Source organism: Sinocyclocheilus rhinocerous, unplaced genomic scaffold (genome assembly GCF_001515625.1).
Source record: "Sinocyclocheilus rhinocerous isolate Xijiao unplaced genomic scaffold, SAMN03320098_v1.1 scaffold468, whole genome shotgun sequence".
Taxonomy (NCBI): domain Eukaryota; kingdom Metazoa; phylum Chordata; class Actinopteri; order Cypriniformes; family Cyprinidae; genus Sinocyclocheilus; species Sinocyclocheilus rhinocerous.
Window position 1 is genome coordinate 1,447,996 of NW_015635305.1, and position 16,378 is coordinate 1,464,373.

The following is a 16,378-nucleotide window of genomic DNA, read 5'->3' on the forward strand; positions in this document are numbered from 1 at the left end:
ATGCAAACATGGCAGTAATCTCTTTCATCTCATAAATATGACTAATATTTTTTAAATGCAAGTTTTGTAGACTATCACTATACTCACCAGTTTATAGCTTACTCCAGGAATAAGGTACTTTCTTATGCTGATCCAGGACCAGCTCTACAACCAGAATCCAAAGTTTAGCATTAGAGGTAACAGAGGACTGATGAGGAACAAAGAACAAGAAAACCTCTGCAATAATCAGAACCTGGTTACCATATATTTGCCCTGAGCTCCACCTGCTGGACAGCAGGCTGCAACTGTCATTCAGAAAATTAGCATTTCATGTTCAATAGTTCTTTCAGGATCTGAAATTCTTGTGAATTCTGAGTTGGAAAATAGTATTAATGTCAGAATAATATCAGATCGGAATCTTCCAATAATTATTATAATCACTTGCTTTCTTTGTGTTTCAAAATCATCTTTTTAATCCTAATCTGGTATGTAAAGATGTCTAGTACTTGTAACACTGGCATCTGCAAGTAAATAAACCAAACTTTATCCAGAAAAAATTGCAGAACATTTGGGTTCTCATTTCTTTTCAGATACTCTTCTTTGTATTGAAGAATAGCAATGAAGATGGTTAGAAAACACTTTTAATCTGGCATGTGAGACAGACCTGTCTGTAAAACCAAATTTCTTTTCCTCATCATTCTTTGTGAATGATATTACACATAAATAGCATTTTTTTGTTCCAAGCCCCCGCCCCCACACACACACACACACTGTCCACAACAATATTCGAAGGCCCTTATGACTATTCCAGTTTGTGATTTACTCAATAATTATTAAAAACATTTTTACTCACAATTTCTACCAGATAAATTTTAGATCTTGACATAACTAGGAAAAATTTATCGAATATTTATATAATAAAAATATAGATTTTGTTAATTTTCATGACTTTTCCAAGTCTAGAAATGTATTACACTTGTATTATTAGGCTACCTCATGTAGGCTATCCAATTTTTTTAGGAACTTGGTTCTTCAAAGAAAAAAAAAAACAGTTGTTGTAAGGGTGAATTAAAATAAACATCTTGATTTTTTTGTTGTCTTATCTTATTTTATTACTTGTTTTGTCTTTTAAATCATTTTATTATTTATTTTATTATTATTTTAAATCATTTTAAGTCATCTTAAGGCCCCCTTAGAAATTATCTGAGGAGTGTTGAGAAGTGAACATCACACCGAAATCACTGGAATTCTTGTATATGAACTTTACAGTAGAACTTCTTAAAGGCACAGTAGACCAAAGAAACGTTTAATTCCATGGGTCAATGAAAGCGTGGGAAATGGTGATAGAAAACTAAATATGGCTATTTTGACGAAGAAAAAAGTTTACTAACATTATAAGTGGACCTCGGGGTCAAAAATTACAATACAAAAATGTATGATATGACCCCTTTAACCCAGGCTGTGTCACGTGACCCGACATCTCGATGCGAGCAGCCAGAAAATGGCGGATATTGAGGAGTTACGGGTAGGCGAAAGTGCAATGATAGCTGGCTACTTCTTTGCGTCTTTCACATTTTAAAAAACATTTTGCAGTTACCGTTTGTTACTCCATTTTACCTGTCGGTTTGCTACCCATGGGTTAGTTTTTTTTATAGTTAATACTGAAACGTCCCATCACTCCGTTAGACGGATTGTGTTTAGCCTGTTAGCCACCAACCAGCTACTCTTTTAGCTCACGATCTGCTACACAAACATGTCACTGCTTTTACTGCCATCTTTTACTGCATGACAACGCTTTATTATAATGCCTAACTGAACTGACGACTGTTCGCTGCAGGTAAAAAGATTTTACGTTTCAATTTCTTCACTGCTCGAATTGTTTTGGCTGATCTTTTGTTAGCTAACGTTAGCGTCCGACAGCGATGGGCAATGTCTATATGTACCCACAGATGTAGTTTGATTTATAACTTGTGTTTGCAAGGATAAACGACATATAGACCAGTGTGTATGTGAGTGTAAATATAAGTCAACATTTAATACTAAAATGGCAAGTAAACATTAAAGGGGGACACCTTAAAAATTGTTTACAAGCCAGCAAGTGGGTCGCCAGCAAACACGACGAATGTGTCCTTGTCACTATGAGCGTTTTCTCCCTCACATTTGTCTCAAGACAACAGCTTTGACTAACTTAGTGCATATATCATTTTTCTAAAGTTTAATCGAATGCATTGCAGTTCAGCATCAGCAGCTATACAATCAAAAATAAGTAGCCCGTGTGTTGGACACAGGAAAGCTTTTGTGTGCTGTTATACTTGCCGTTCTATGACTGATTTATGTTGTCTTGTAAACTGTTCAGAATGATCCTGCTTAACTGTAAATTAAGCTCCTCCCCCCTCCCCCCCAGCAGTTCAGTTCATTTCTCTCTGGATCAAAGTGAACATCTGTGTTTTGTTCTTTGTTATTCTCTTGATGTTCATCTAATTGGTCTTGAAATTATTCTCAACATTTTAGATGCATTTCGGTCATTTGTTAAGGATTTTTAAAGAAAAAAGGATTAACACGTAAGAACAATCAAGCATGGACCATGTAATGAAGGGTCAGTTGAGATTTTCTTATTTTTCTGGGGTTTCTGGAATGGGTGTATTTGGGTGGGTTGTCACCTCACTTCGCGCATAATTATTTATTAATTAAGCTGCTTTCAAATGACACCTTTTGGTTATTTAAAAATCTGTTGTAACCATAATCCACCAGTTTATGCCATGTTGATTATTAATGCACAGATTTTTATGTTTTTGGAAATTCTTATATTAAATGTAAAGCTTGTCAGCATGGCATAGAGGGTGGTTTCTTTTACTAACTTGTGTTGCAAAAATTTTCATTTGCATTTCATGTTTGGTATCTCAAAGTGTTTATTGCTTGTCTGGATTTTTTGTTTTGTTTTTTCAGAATATGGTATCAAGTTTCCGTGTCTCAGAGCTCCAGGTACTGTTAGGTTTTGCTGGAAGGAATAAGAGCGGTCGAAAGCATGAACTTCTGCTGAGGGCTTTGCATTTACTCAGGAGTGGTTGTAGTCCTGCTGTGCAGATCAAAATAAAGGAACTGTATCGTCGGAGATACCCACGGACATTTGATGGTCTTCAGGATTTGGTGGCTCTGAAGTCAAGCATTAAATCCTACTTTCAAATAGACAGCGGTGCCACAGTTGTGAGCTCAGATCTTCCTCTGCAAACTGGCCATTCAGACCTCCTGCAGCAGCACCTGGTGAGCTGCGATTCACCTGTGTTTCATGAATCGAAGCCCATGATGAATATGCAGCAGGCCACGCCACTTATGGCCCCCGTCCACCCGGATGTGCAGATGAAGTCCCAACCATTTTACGATGTGCTGGATGTCTTGATCAAACCGTCAAGCTTAGGTAATTTTATAAGATATGTTTGGATTGTTCCGTGCTTGAAATAGAAAAAAAAAATGATCGGAGGTTGAAGCTTTTATTTTACTAAAGTTTTTTTTTTATTTTTTTTTTAAGAAATTAGGCTAATATTTTTATTCAGCAAGGCTGCATTAAATGATCAAAAGTTCTCAGTAAAGACATTTAGAATGTTATGAAAGTTTGCGATTTGAAATAAATGCTGTTCTTTATCTTTACATTCTTCAAAAAGATTCCTGAACAAAAAAAAGCTTCATGTTTTACACAAAAATATTAAGCAACACAACTCTTTTCAACATTGAGAATAATAAGAAATGTTTCTTGTGCACCAAATCAACATATCAGAATGATTTCCAAAGGATCATGTGACATTGAAGACTAGAGTAATGGCTGCTGAAAATTTGGCTTTGCCACATTTTAAAATATATTAAAATAGAAAACGGAACCGAAAAAAGTTATTTAAAAGTTGTAATAATATTTCACATCATTACTATTTTTATTGTATTTTTGATCAGTACAGTCTTGGTGAGATTAAGAGACTTCTTTCAAAAAAAATTTTTTTTTTAATCGATCCCAAACTTTTGAACGATAGTGTATGTGAACCAATCGCTACCCCAACAGCTGGGTTGTACATAATTTCCTGTTTGCATGTGTCTCCAGTTTAAAACTGTACACCCCTTTTGACGGATTTTTGTTTTAAAGGGACCCATGCTGGTCAGAGGTTTCATCATGAAAAGTACTTCATATTTGCTTTGACTCCACAACAAGTGAGAGAAGTTTGCATTTCACGGTAAGAACTAAATGACTTTAATGCGACTTGGCTAATGTAACTTGTCTCTTTATCCTTGTCTGATTTGGTTCTTTGTTTTTGTTACACTTTTGCATAGGGACTTTCTTCCAGGTGGAAGAAGGGACTACATGGTTCAAATTCAACTGCGGTAAGAGCCAACTCCGTGTGTTGCTTTTACAATACTGTCATTGTGTATCCGGTTCAGCTGCGTGTACAGAGATGTTGTCACCATAATTCCAATTTTAGACTAAAGGTTATGTTTTGATTCTAGGTTTTGTCTAGCAGAGACCAGCTGTCCACAAGAGGACAATTATCCAAACAGCCTCTGCATCAAAGTCAATGGGAAGCTCTTTCCCCTCCCTGTACGTAGTCCTGTTGTAATTAACCTTCATTAAGCCCACGTTTAATGTTTTTTCCCAACCCAAATAGTTCTTATAAGATATATATAACTTGTTAGAACAACGCAGTCCTATGTTATTAGGCTAATTTACAGTGCCTTGCGAAAGTATGCATACCCCTTCATTTTGTTCACGTTTTATGTTGCTGCCTATTAGGGCTGCACGATAAATCGCATGCGATATTTAACGCGCATCTTATCAGTAAAGCCGGTTCTGTAATCAGCGGTAAATCTCCATCACGTGCATGCTTTCACATTGAGCAGCATTAACTACACAGAGCCGTTGTTCACTGACATACACCATATTGACAAAGCAAAAACAGAATTGTTACAACTTAATAAATTAATTAAAAATAAAAAAACTGAAATAAGTACATTGCATAAGTATTCATACCCTCAACTACCGGTAAATATTTAGCTGAAGCACCTTTACAGCCTTAAGTCTTTTTTGTTTGATGCAACAAGCTTTGCTTATCAGCATTTGGCAATTATCTGCCATTCTTCACCTCACCTCTTCACCTCTCAAGCTCTGTCAGGTTGGATGGGGGCAGATGCACATTTTCAGGTTTCTCCAGAAATATTTGATTGAGTTCAAGCTCAGGCTCTGGCTGGGCTACTCAGGGACATTCACACAGTTGTCTATAATTGGCTCTTGCTGTCTGCTTAGGACCATTGTCCTGTTGGAAGGTAAACCTTCTGCCCAGTCTGAGGTTCTGAATGCTCTGGACTGGGTTTTCATTAAGGCTATCTCAATATTTCGGTGCATTGAGCTTTTCTTCTACTCTGATGAGTTCCTCAGTCCTTGCCGCTGAAAAACAGCCCCACAGCATGAGGCTGCTACAACCACACTTTACTTTTGGGATGCTACTCTGCAGTTGATGAGCAGAGCTGGTTTCCTTCAAACATGATGCTTGGAATTGCGGTTCATCAGACCAGAGAATATTATTTCTCACAGTCTGAGGGTCCTTTAGTTGCTTTTTTGCAAATTCTAAGTGTGTTTTCATGTGTCTTCACTGAGGAGAGGATTGAGTCTTGCCACACCGCCATAAAGCCCAAATCGATGGTGTGTTGCAGTGGTGTTTGTTCTTCTGTAGGTTTTTCCCATCTCCACATATGATCATGGAGCTCAACTAGAGTGACCATCAGGTTCTTGGTCACCGCACCAACCAAAACCTTTCTCCATAAGTTGCTCAGTTTGGCCAGGAGGCCAGCTCTAGGAAGAGTCCTGGTTGTTTCAAACATCTTCCATTAAGGGTAACAGAGACTACATGCTTCTGTGAACCTTCAATGAAGCAGAATTTTTTTCTCATCTCCTCCCCAGATGTGTGGCTTGACGCAATCCTGTCTCTGAGCTCTACAGGCAGTTATTTTGACCTCAGGGCTTGGTTTTTGCTCTGATATGCTTTATCAGCTGTTGGACCTTTTATTAAGATGTGTGTGCCTTTCCAGATCATATCCATTCAATTGAATTTGCCACAGGTTAACTTCACTCGATGTGTAGTGACGTCTACAAGCAATATGAATGCTCCTGAGCTCAATTTTAACTGTCCCAGATAAGGGTATGAATACTTGCGCAATGGCAAGGCACTGTAGGTCCATACTCTGATTAGAGTTTATTGCGGGAAGTTAATGCAGGATGTTCTTTTGTTCATCAGAGCATAGAGACCTTATTTTAAATGTTGAACTGTTTCTAACTTAACATGATCTCAAAACAACACTGGATGATTACAAAGACAATATTTACAAATTTATGCAGACTAAATCCTTTAAATAGGTAATTGCATAAATCATTGCTTAAAATTTTCTCAGTCCTCCCCCAAAAACAGAGATTACTGATGTAATGCATAATTTGTTAGTTGAACGGGAACATTGCTTATTGCAGATGACTTGAAAGATGACCGTAATATTGTTATAATTTGTACATTTGTTCAAACAAAGGTTTAATGGCTGTTGTTCACTTTTTTTTTTAAGGGATGAAAAACACTGCTTACTAAAAGCCTTTTTGAGATATTGTGACCTATAGAAGAACCGCATTTATTTGAAATAAAAAATATTTTGTAACAACGTAAAAGTCATTACTGTCACTTTTGATCAGTTTAATGCTAAATAAATATTCATTTCTTAAAAAAAAAAAAAAACTGACCCCAAACCTTCATATAATTGCTGTATGTATATAATTGCTGATCTGATATGGGATATCGCACAGGGCTATGCACCGCCTCCTAAGAATGGTGTGGAGCAAAAAAGACCCGGCAGACCGCTGAACATCACGTCGCTGGTCAGGTTGTCATCCGCTGTACCCAATCAGATAGTAGTCACATGGGCACCTGAAATAGGAAAGGTATGTGAAGTCCCGTTATTCCTGTTACTTCATCCATTCAGATTTTAACATTGCTTTAGCCTTTTCTATATACTAAGCATTTGTATGTACTTCCTTCTTGTTTTCTTCAGACTTACTCCATGTCAGTTTACTTGGTGCGGCAGCTGACCTCTCCACTGTTGCTACAGAGATTAAGAATGAAGGGGATCAGAAACCCTGACCATTCCAGAGCTTTAAGTAAGGCAACACTTCCCTCTTTGATAAAGGAGGAAAAAAAAGATACCCATGAAATCTTAATTGTAAATATGAATATGATCTATCAAACTCGACAGTTCTCTGGTCTTATTTTTTTTTGTTGTCATTTACTAAATCCACCCTCTCTTCACTATTGTAACAGTTAAAGAAAAACTCACGGCAGACCCTGACAGTGAAATCGCCACAACTAGTTTACGAGTCTCACTCATGTGCCCAGTAAGTTACAGCTGACTCATGAATGTCAGTTTAAATAACAGTTTTTAGTTTTTGTTTAGTGTGCTGATGTAATATGGTAAAAAAAATTGTTTCGTCTGACCCCCCCAAAAAAAATCTTCTTTTCATATAGCTTGGCAAGATGCGCCTTACGGTACCCTGCCGAGCTGTCACCTGTTCTCACCTGCAGTGCTTTGATGCTGCTCTATACCTGCAAATGAATGAGAAGAAGCCCACCTGGATCTGTCCCGTCTGTGACAAAAAAGCCACTTATGAGAGTCTGATAATTGATGGGTGAGAATACTTTCACTATAACTGAAGTGGTGAGAAACACTAACCACATTAACCACAGTAAATTGTTTTGCATTTATTGAGAGAGTCATTTGCATTGAGTAAACTAGGCACTTTCTACTTGTCAGGCTCTTCATGGAAATACTCAATGACTGCACAGATGTTGATGAAATCAAGTTTCAAGAGGATGGGACATGGTGTCCAATGAGACCAAAGAAGGAGATGTTGAAAGTGTCATCTCCATGTTTCCCAAAAATTGATTGTAAGGTTCATTTCCCTTAAAAAGTGTGTGAGCACTCTCTCTGTGTGCTAGGTTCTAACTGATTGTGTATAGGATTTGATGCAGTTTTAAAGTGATTCTTGACCTCTCAGGCGCTGTCCCAGTGTGGCAAAGTGCAGTGGTGCCACCCCCAGAAACCAGCAGCACAAAAAAAGGAGACGTAATCGACCTCACACTAGAGAGCTCATCTGATGATGAAGAGGACAGCGATCCTCCTCTGAAAAAGCGCTGTGTCTACATGTCAAAGGCTGAGGAGATGCACAACACAGGGTTTGTGTTTATTAATTCTCTAGAAATCAGACCAGACATTTTTGTGTACCTCTTCTTTAAAGGAACACTCCACTATTTTTGAAAATAGGCTCATTTTCCAACTCCCCTAGAGTTAAACAGTTGAGTTTTAGCGTTTTCGAATGCATTCAGCCGATCTCCGGGTCTGGTGGTAGCACTTTTAGCTGCAGCTTAGCATAGATCATTGAATCTGATTAGACCGTTAGCATCTCGCTCAAAAAAGACCAAAGAGTTTCTATATTTTTCCTATTTAAAACTGGACTCTTCTGTAGTTACATCGTGTACTAAGACCGACGGAAAATGAAAAGTTGCTATTTTCTAGGCCGATATGGCTAGGAACTATACTCTCATTCCAGCGTAATAATCAAGGAACTTTGCTGCAGTTAATCCAGAGAATAACAATTTTTTCTGAGACCGAGAGAAACCGAAAGATGAGTCATCATTTAAAAGCAAAAGCTTAGGGCAGCATGATATATCAACTTCCAGTATGTCCTTCAGAGTCTTAGATGCCTGTTTCCAGAAATGATTAACTTCAGGGCAATCCCAAAACATATGTCTATAGGTTCCTATAGAGTTTCCTGAGCAGAAATTACAATTGGAAGATGAAGAAAGCTTCATTAAATCAACTCCCCTAGAGTTAAACAGTTGAGTTTGAGCGTTTTCGAATGCATTCAGCCGATCTCCGGGTCTGGCGGTAGCACTTTTAGCTGCAGCTTAGCATAGATCATTGAATCTGATTAGACCGTTAGCATCTCGCTTAAAAATGACCAAAGAGTTTCGATATTTTTCCTATTTAAAACTTGACTCTTCTGTAGTTACATCGTGTAACTCTAGGGGAGTTGGAAAATGAGCCTATTTTCAAAAATAGTGGAGTGTTCCTTTAAGCCTTGCCCTTTCATGACCATATTTTGAATGAACCCTAAACTGTACAATAGTCAAATTATCCATGGTGATGGGAAAACCTGAAATGTTAGGAAATACTAAAAATGTAATATCCAGACTTGAAAAAGTCATAGTCAAATTCATAAAAGCTTTTAAGAAAATTAATAAAATGCTGTTGCAAAATGTTTCATTTATTTATTTTTAAATCATCATTAGGCATGGAAATTTATAGGTGAATAGATGTTGGCACACTGTAAGCTTTAGTATCGCTACTATAGATACATTGGATAAAATGATCCAGAATGATTTAAAAAATCTTCAAAACGTTAACTGCAGTGGAACCTCCATTTCTCAATGCTGGTTTGTTTATTGGTTTTCATATTTTCCTTTTTCCTCTTTTAGGGTCCTGACTTATCAGCCATCAACGGTTCGGGTGCCAAATGTCCAGGCGCTAGACACCTCATACCTGACCTCCTCAATAACGGACTACTCCGTTCCATTCCACCATTCTACCTTATCCACTATTCCCACAGATATGCAAAGTATGTACTTAGCTAGTCTGCCATCCAATCAAGTAAGTTTTCCTTCGTGATCAAGATTTAACACAAAAACTAATGTTTGTGTCTTTCCCAAAGGTCTTGATTTATTTTCTCTGATACAAGGGGATCCACAGGTATATTCTTTCAGAGAATTATTCTCTCAAAGAAATATTGAGATGGAATGTATCTTACATATTTTAATAGCCTGCACAGCTGTTTACCAGTAGTTTTCTTTGTTTCTTCAGCAGCATTACAGAGGCCCTATATTTTTAGACAACCTCTCCAGCAGCCTTCAGAGTGCCACCACCAGCAGCGGCCTGGTTTCCTCATCAGCTCCGTACGAGACGGCAACTCATAGCAGCAGCTCGAGTCACGAGACGGGTGTCATTACGGGAGGATCTTCAGGCCTATCGGACATTATTTCACTAGACTGAATCCTGGCACATCTTTATTGGCCAGTCACCAAAACGGCTACACTTAAGTCAAGTTGGCGAAGTGAAAAAATATTTTCTACGTTTAACTATGGACTTCAAGAATCATGTTTCGACAAGGACCCAGAAGGACTACTATGAAGATCTCTAAATGTTTTGGCTGGGTCAGCAACAGTGCTGTTTTAAAAAGCAAACTCGAATCAAGCTGTTCTCCCTTTGAACTGGGGAAACTGCCAGATACACAATGACTCTCATCCGTTAACTATTTGAGTGGAGGAGCAGAACGAAACAAACGGCATAAATGAGTGGACTAGAAAGCTCAGACGAGTCTAATATTGTCAACATTGTGTGTTTTGCATTGGCGGTTCTGCAGTTGAAACGGCAGCAGGTTTTCAGCGGCAGCTCAGTTTATGTTCTCTTCGATATCAGCAGTGCAATTATTTTTTGTTAGAAGACTTCAGTTGCAGCAATAAAAACTATGTTTTATAATGTAAAATGTTTACTTGTCTTATATTAAGGCAGAATGCATAAGCAGATTTTTTTTTGGCCATCAGATTCCCTTTTGCTGATGTGGTAAACTTTTATTTTCAATCTGTAATTTTATATGAAAGGTGTTTTGACTCAATCTCAACACCTTAACATGTTCACCTCAAAAATTGTAATATGACCGTTGTTAAAACAACGAGTAATTTGTGTAATTTCATGGTTCTTGGTCAGTTAGCAACCTGCAGGCGTAATGAATATTGAGCCATTCATTTTTTTATTATTATATATTTTTTTTTATTATTATGATTATGCAAATTTTGATATAGGATGGGGATATTTTTTCTTTTACAAATCTGCATTTATTGCTAATGGTTTTTTACTTGTGGTTTGAGTTAATCTAATTTATCTTACTGGATTATGAGCCATACAACATACTGTCATTTTGACTAAGGCTGTTTATTTCTTTTAGACGTTCCCCCTTGTTACATGTGTACTATTTTGAGTTGGATGTAAAAAAACAAACAAAGATGTGCTGTAAATGTTGATAGTGCTTTTATTGTCCCTCCCAGACGGTTGAGGTTTTGAATTGACATAGCTCTCCATTGATAATGGCACAGGTAATGTTGAGAAACTTGAATTCTTTGCCAAAAGGAGGGCACAGTTCATGATGATACATATGCATCCTAAGACATGTAAACCAATACACATTACACAGTGATTAGAGCAATATTTCATATCCATCTGGAAAAATATATTTTTAAAGTTTAATTATTAAGTCCAGATTGCTGTGTTGTGCTGGCTTTACTTTATGTATGGACACATCCACACAGTTTGGTTTAACGTGCTCAGATTTTATTTGCTGCCAGATTGTGCAGCTTTGAATATTTAAATTAAGCTCTGTTGATTTTCTGTGTAAACGTAATGCAATACACTTCAGAGTCATCACGTTAACATTGTAAGATTAATAGCTTCAATCACCATGAACAATCCAGATAAATTTATAATTTGTCCAGGAAGTTGTCCAGTGCTGGGATGCCCTCCTTCAGACCTTTGCGTTTACGGGTCTCAGCCACAATTTGGCTAGGTTTGCTGTTTACATCATATGGATCACCTGGCAAAATCTGCCAGTGGTTAAATATACACTGAGGGAAGGCCTGTCCACCAGTGTTAGACCTCAGGTCTGCTGTGAAACCTGTACAGAAACAACGCAAGCAAATTATAGGCACCAAAGACAACAAGGACTTGTGTTTCTAAATGAACATCCACAATATATTAATAATGTATACCATTTGGGATCACAATTTGTTTAACTGCAATAAATGTATTTATTTTTCAATATAAAAATGATACAAATCTGGAATATTAACTCACCAAATGATTCATTTACAGGTAGGTATGCCTTCACAACAAATATAGGTGTCCCAGTCACTTGAGACTCCTCAAACACATGGCCTCTTTTTCTGTTCAGCACACCATAGATGCCACCAACCACCTGCTCCGGGCACTGAAGGAGAGAAGGAAATATATGAACATCGTCAAGATTACACTCTCATTTTTCTGTTTCAGCAAGCCACCACGTGTACCTGAATCTCGACCAGGTAAATGGGCTCCATGAGTCTTGGCTGTGCAGTGAGCACAGAAGCATACAGAACTCTGCGGGCTGTGGGAATGATCTGACCGCCACCTCTATGAATGGCATCAGCGTGAAGAGTGACATCATGAATGTCAAATCGGACTGCCCGCATATTCTCTTCACAGAGTGCACCCTGGTAAAGTAACACAAAATAGTATCTCATTGCTGTAGGAAAGACGAAGCATAAATCCTTAACTTGTCTTTACTCACTTCTTTGGTTGCCCACTGAAAACCAGCCACTACGCTGTCCTTTATCTCATTCAGATACTGAACTCCCTTTGTGATATCCATAAGGATGTTGGGCCCTGTGCCATCTGGTCCAAAGCACCAAATCTTACGGGCCTCAGCGACCTCCCACTCGTATTTCTCAGCCAGGTAGCGAGCTCTCTGTTTGAGCTCCTGCCGAGCGGTCACGTCACCCTTGTCGATGTCCTCAGCCAGGCCATCTGGGAAGGGCCGAGATTTCATGTACAGACGATTGTGCTTGTTGGGAGACTTGGACAAGCAAACCTGGTCTGATTCGTCGCTGACAGTTTCGCGATATGACACAACTGGGTCTGATTTCTGCAAAAAATGGCCTCAAGCTGTTAGTGGAAAAACGTTAAAAATATCTGTAACCTCGTCAGTATTATCACCCAAGCACTACCTTCAAAGGGATGCAGGCATGATCTTCCTCGAGGTCTTTTAGGCAAATCTCCAGATGAAGCTCTCCAGCACCTGCCACAATGTGCTCACCAGACTCTTCAATGATACACTAGGAGAAGAAACTAGTGTTTATTTTTGTAAAGACTGAATTTTGTTTATACCATCTTATTACCTTGCTAAGACATTCACCTGAACCATGGGATCCGACTTGGCCAGACGTTTAAGGCCCTCCACCAGCTTTGGCAGATCAGCTGGGTTCTTGGCCTCCACAGCAACTCTCACCACAGGACTAACGCTGAACTTCATAACACGCATGTTGTGAGCATTTTCAAAAGTGGTAATGGTGCCAGTCTTCACCAGGAACTGATCGACCCCAACCAAACCAACAATGTTCCCACATGGCACATCTTCAATGGGTTCTACGTAGCGACCCATCATTAAGATAGTTCTGAGGAGGACATAGCATGATCAACATGTTAATAAGGGTAATGATCATCAAATCAGTTGAGGATGATTTGTTGAGGATGTATATGTAATTGACAGCAGCAAACCTTTGGATTGGCTTTAAGTACAAGTCCTCCTTTTTTCCTGGTGTGAAGTTTGGGCCCATGATGCGCACCTTCTGCCCTGTAGAAACGACACCAGAGAAGACACGACCAAAAGCATAGAATCTACCTTTGTCGGTGGTTGGCACCATCTTGGAGATGTACATCATGAGAGGAGCTTTAGGATCACAGTTCTTTATACCTGGAAAGTCAAAAAAAGGTGGAACGTGAAAAGGCTGGCAAAAAGGGATCTCCCTGAAGTGTCAAACACCTCTCAATGTTGTGACTTACCCATGGCAGCCTCATCATCTCCAGGACCCTCGTAAAGCAGTTCACAGCGGTACCTTTGGGCAGTGACAGGAGAAGGAAGATGGATGGTGATCATCTGGAGCAAAGCGTCACCTGCAGGCAACCAGCGGCGCATCACAGCCTGGAAGCATCGAAACAACCGTACGTCAACAACGACAAAAGGAGAATTAGGGTGCAGATTCTCAAAAGTTTAGTTCTTTAGTTATACCTTAAGAAGAGGTTTTCCTTCTTTTTGTTTGTCTTCTGCATCAAGCTTTACTTCAAGTTTCTCAATCAGTTTCTGTGTCTCTTCTTTTTTGAAATTCATAATGGCATCAAAAACCTGTGGAAAGGGTTCAAATGAGAGAGGGATTGTAAACGAGTCGTAGTAGTGAGAGATGAGTGCGTTTAAAACCGATTTAAACTCAAACCTTAAAGATTGGATCCAAGACAAGCTGGCAGAAGGTACGAGGAAGCTTCTTTCCATCCGCATTGGTTGCTGATTTGCTGAACTTTCCACAGGAGGGATCAAAGTACCTGAAAAAGATTGCATTGAGTTAAAGAATATTTTATACACACAATTTATACTGGAAATCACTCCAGTGCTCCAGTGTCTCCTTTATAACAAGTAAGACACTTACTTATCTCCCCAAAGCTTTTTCATCATCTCCTCCACTTTCTTAGCCCGTTCTACTGGAGAAAGTTCTGCTTTTTTCTTATCTCCCTTGGCAGCAAACTTGGCCACGTACATCTCAGCAAACTGCTTCAGAGTAAAAGCCCAGCCATGGAGGCCTGATCCAAATCCCACAGTCCCAACCACAGGATCCACCTAAGGTAACCCCCAAATCAGTAAGCAACATGTAGATAAAAGCAAACGTTTTACTCATAAAGTTGACTTATCCGTCTCAACTGCTACTTACCATAATGTTTCCCATTGGTCCATGCTCTCCTTCTCCGTAGGTTGAGATGATGACATTAACATTCTCCACAATCCTCTGGAAGGTTTGGCAAAGCTCATCCGGTTCTAGCTGCAACTCAAGGAGGGCACGATCCATCTTGTTCATCATCAAGACAGGCTTGATGCGCTCTGCAATGGCTTGTCTCAAGACGGTTTCAGTCTGCACACATACACCTGTGGAACAATTCAAATTTTGCCTATTTAAACTAACTTTCTGGTCAGACGTCGAAATCTTATCACAAGGTGATGAAACCATTTGTGTGGTGGATGCTTTAATGTTGTTGAATGTTCTTATTGCATTTCAGAGGACTGCCTTAATTAGAGAAACAGAAGTGTGAACTTGATATCGAAAATGAATTTGCCTTACCTGATACACAGTCTACAACTACAAGGGCACCATCTGTAACTCTCAGAGCTGCTGTCACCTCAGAGGAGAAGTCAACATGTCCCGGTGAGTCGATCAGGTTGATCAGGAAGCCAGAACCATCCTTACACTGCTTAATGAAGGCTGAGTCATTCTCACTGAGCTCATAATATAGAGAGATGGCCCTATGAGGGATACATATATGTAGAGGGTTTCAGAAATGTCATTTTGGTATTTCCCGGGTAAGTGAACACTGGAGCTAGTTGTTAAAAGTTCCATATCTCAATAACTGTAAAATTTTAAATCAACAGTTCACAAATGTGTGTTGACTCTACTAATGGTTTTATATGTTCATTTTAAATCTTAACTGTGATAAAAAGCCTATAATATACTGTTTAATGGTGGGTTCCATTGTGACAACATACCCCGTACCTTTCTATAAAAAAAGATTTATTTTTCTTTTCTTTCTTTTTTAAAGAAATTAATACTTTGTGAGGACATATTACATAGATAAAAAATTAACTAAATTAATTCTAATAAACTCTATTCCTTTAAACTTTCTATTCATCAAAGAATCCTGGAAAAAAAATTAAGCAGCACAACATTGATAATAATAATAAATGTTCCTTCAGCACCAGATCAGCATACAGCGGGTAAAATAAGTATTGAACACATCACCATTTTTCTCAGTAAATAATATTTAAAAATATATATATTTCTAACGGTGCATGCAGATGTCGGTAACAACCCAAGTAATCCATACATACAAATAAAACAATACAAATAAGTTCAGAAATTAAGTTATGTGGGTAACACTTTACATTAAGGTTCCCTTTATAAAGGTGTTAATAAATGACTAATAACTCACTTACAAATGCATTATAAATCATTGATAAGCAGTTATAAATGCATGAGTAAAAGGGTGATTTTAATGTAATACCTGCCAAATAGTGAGCCATTTTTAACTCACATGTTATAAATGCTTAACACATATATTTATAAATACTTATTTCACTCAAAACCAGATTCCTGATTTATTTCATGATGCAGCAAAAATGTATTATTATAGCAAGACTGAAGGGTGTTGTATTTATGGTTTTCTCATTTATATCTCATGACTCGTGTCACTTTTCTTACAATGTTTCTTACCAGAATCTACTCTGTACCTTACCCATGATTCTCCGCAGAAGTTCATGATGCCTATCCACAGCAATGATTAGAAACCGATATATTTTGTTTATCAAGATGAAATTATCATCTTGATTTTTATTTTGGGGAAAAAATAATAAAAGCACACCCATGACTTGATGAGATATTAATATTGAAAATTTTAATTCCAATATTACCTGTGAACCTTAATGTAATGA

The 16,378-nt window shown here is 38.3% G+C and overlaps 2 protein-coding genes across 6 annotated transcripts in view; one reads left to right on the plus strand and one right to left on the minus strand.

The window, feature by feature from the left end:
- The first annotated feature begins 1,452 nt into the window (after nt 1–1,452).
- LOC107746809 (E3 SUMO-protein ligase PIAS2-like) lies at nt 1,453–10,830 on the plus strand. 5 transcript variants are annotated; one of them, XM_016561114.1, is made up of 15 exons: nt 1,453–1,504; nt 2,491–2,575; nt 2,926–3,394; nt 4,109–4,196; nt 4,294–4,344; nt 4,468–4,558; nt 6,800–6,934; nt 7,045–7,150; nt 7,311–7,384; nt 7,515–7,675; nt 7,801–7,934; nt 8,045–8,222; nt 9,525–9,664; nt 9,758–9,795; nt 9,907–10,830. In XM_016561114.1, the coding sequence occupies exons 3-15, from the start codon at nt 2,929–2,931 to the stop codon at nt 10,093–10,095; spliced, it is 1,851 nt and encodes a 616-aa protein (XP_016416600.1). In that variant the 5' UTR covers nt 1,453–1,504; nt 2,491–2,575; nt 2,926–2,928; the 3' UTR covers nt 10,096–10,830. The 5 variants fall into 5 exon arrangements, with proteins under 5 accessions (XP_016416600.1, XP_016416599.1, XP_016416601.1 ...); XM_016561113.1 differs by having other exon boundaries at nt 1,466–1,816; XM_016561115.1 differs by lacking the exon at nt 2,491–2,575 and having other exon boundaries at nt 1,466–1,816.
- A 287-nt stretch (nt 10,831–11,117) lies between these two features.
- Nucleotides 11,118–16,378, minus strand: part of eef2l2 (eukaryotic translation elongation factor 2, like 2) — an 8,641-nt gene continuing 3,380 nt past the window's right edge. The window contains exons 3-15 of the mRNA XM_016561110.1: nt 15,015–15,196; nt 14,610–14,821; nt 14,331–14,518; nt 14,121–14,226; nt 13,919–14,032; nt 13,693–13,831; nt 13,408–13,603; nt 13,046–13,304; nt 12,858–12,965; nt 12,422–12,775; nt 12,162–12,344; nt 11,950–12,082; nt 11,118–11,770 (exon numbers count right to left, since the gene is read on the minus strand). Coding sequence (XP_016416596.1) covers nt 11,577–11,770; nt 11,950–12,082; nt 12,162–12,344; nt 12,422–12,775; nt 12,858–12,965; nt 13,046–13,304; nt 13,408–13,603; nt 13,693–13,831; nt 13,919–14,032; nt 14,121–14,226; nt 14,331–14,518; nt 14,610–14,821; nt 15,015–15,196 — 2,368 coding nt within the window. The 3' untranslated portion in view covers nt 11,118–11,576. The remainder of the gene's footprint in view (nt 11,771–11,949; nt 12,083–12,161; nt 12,345–12,421; nt 12,776–12,857; nt 12,966–13,045; nt 13,305–13,407; nt 13,604–13,692; nt 13,832–13,918; nt 14,033–14,120; nt 14,227–14,330; nt 14,519–14,609; nt 14,822–15,014; nt 15,197–16,378) is intronic.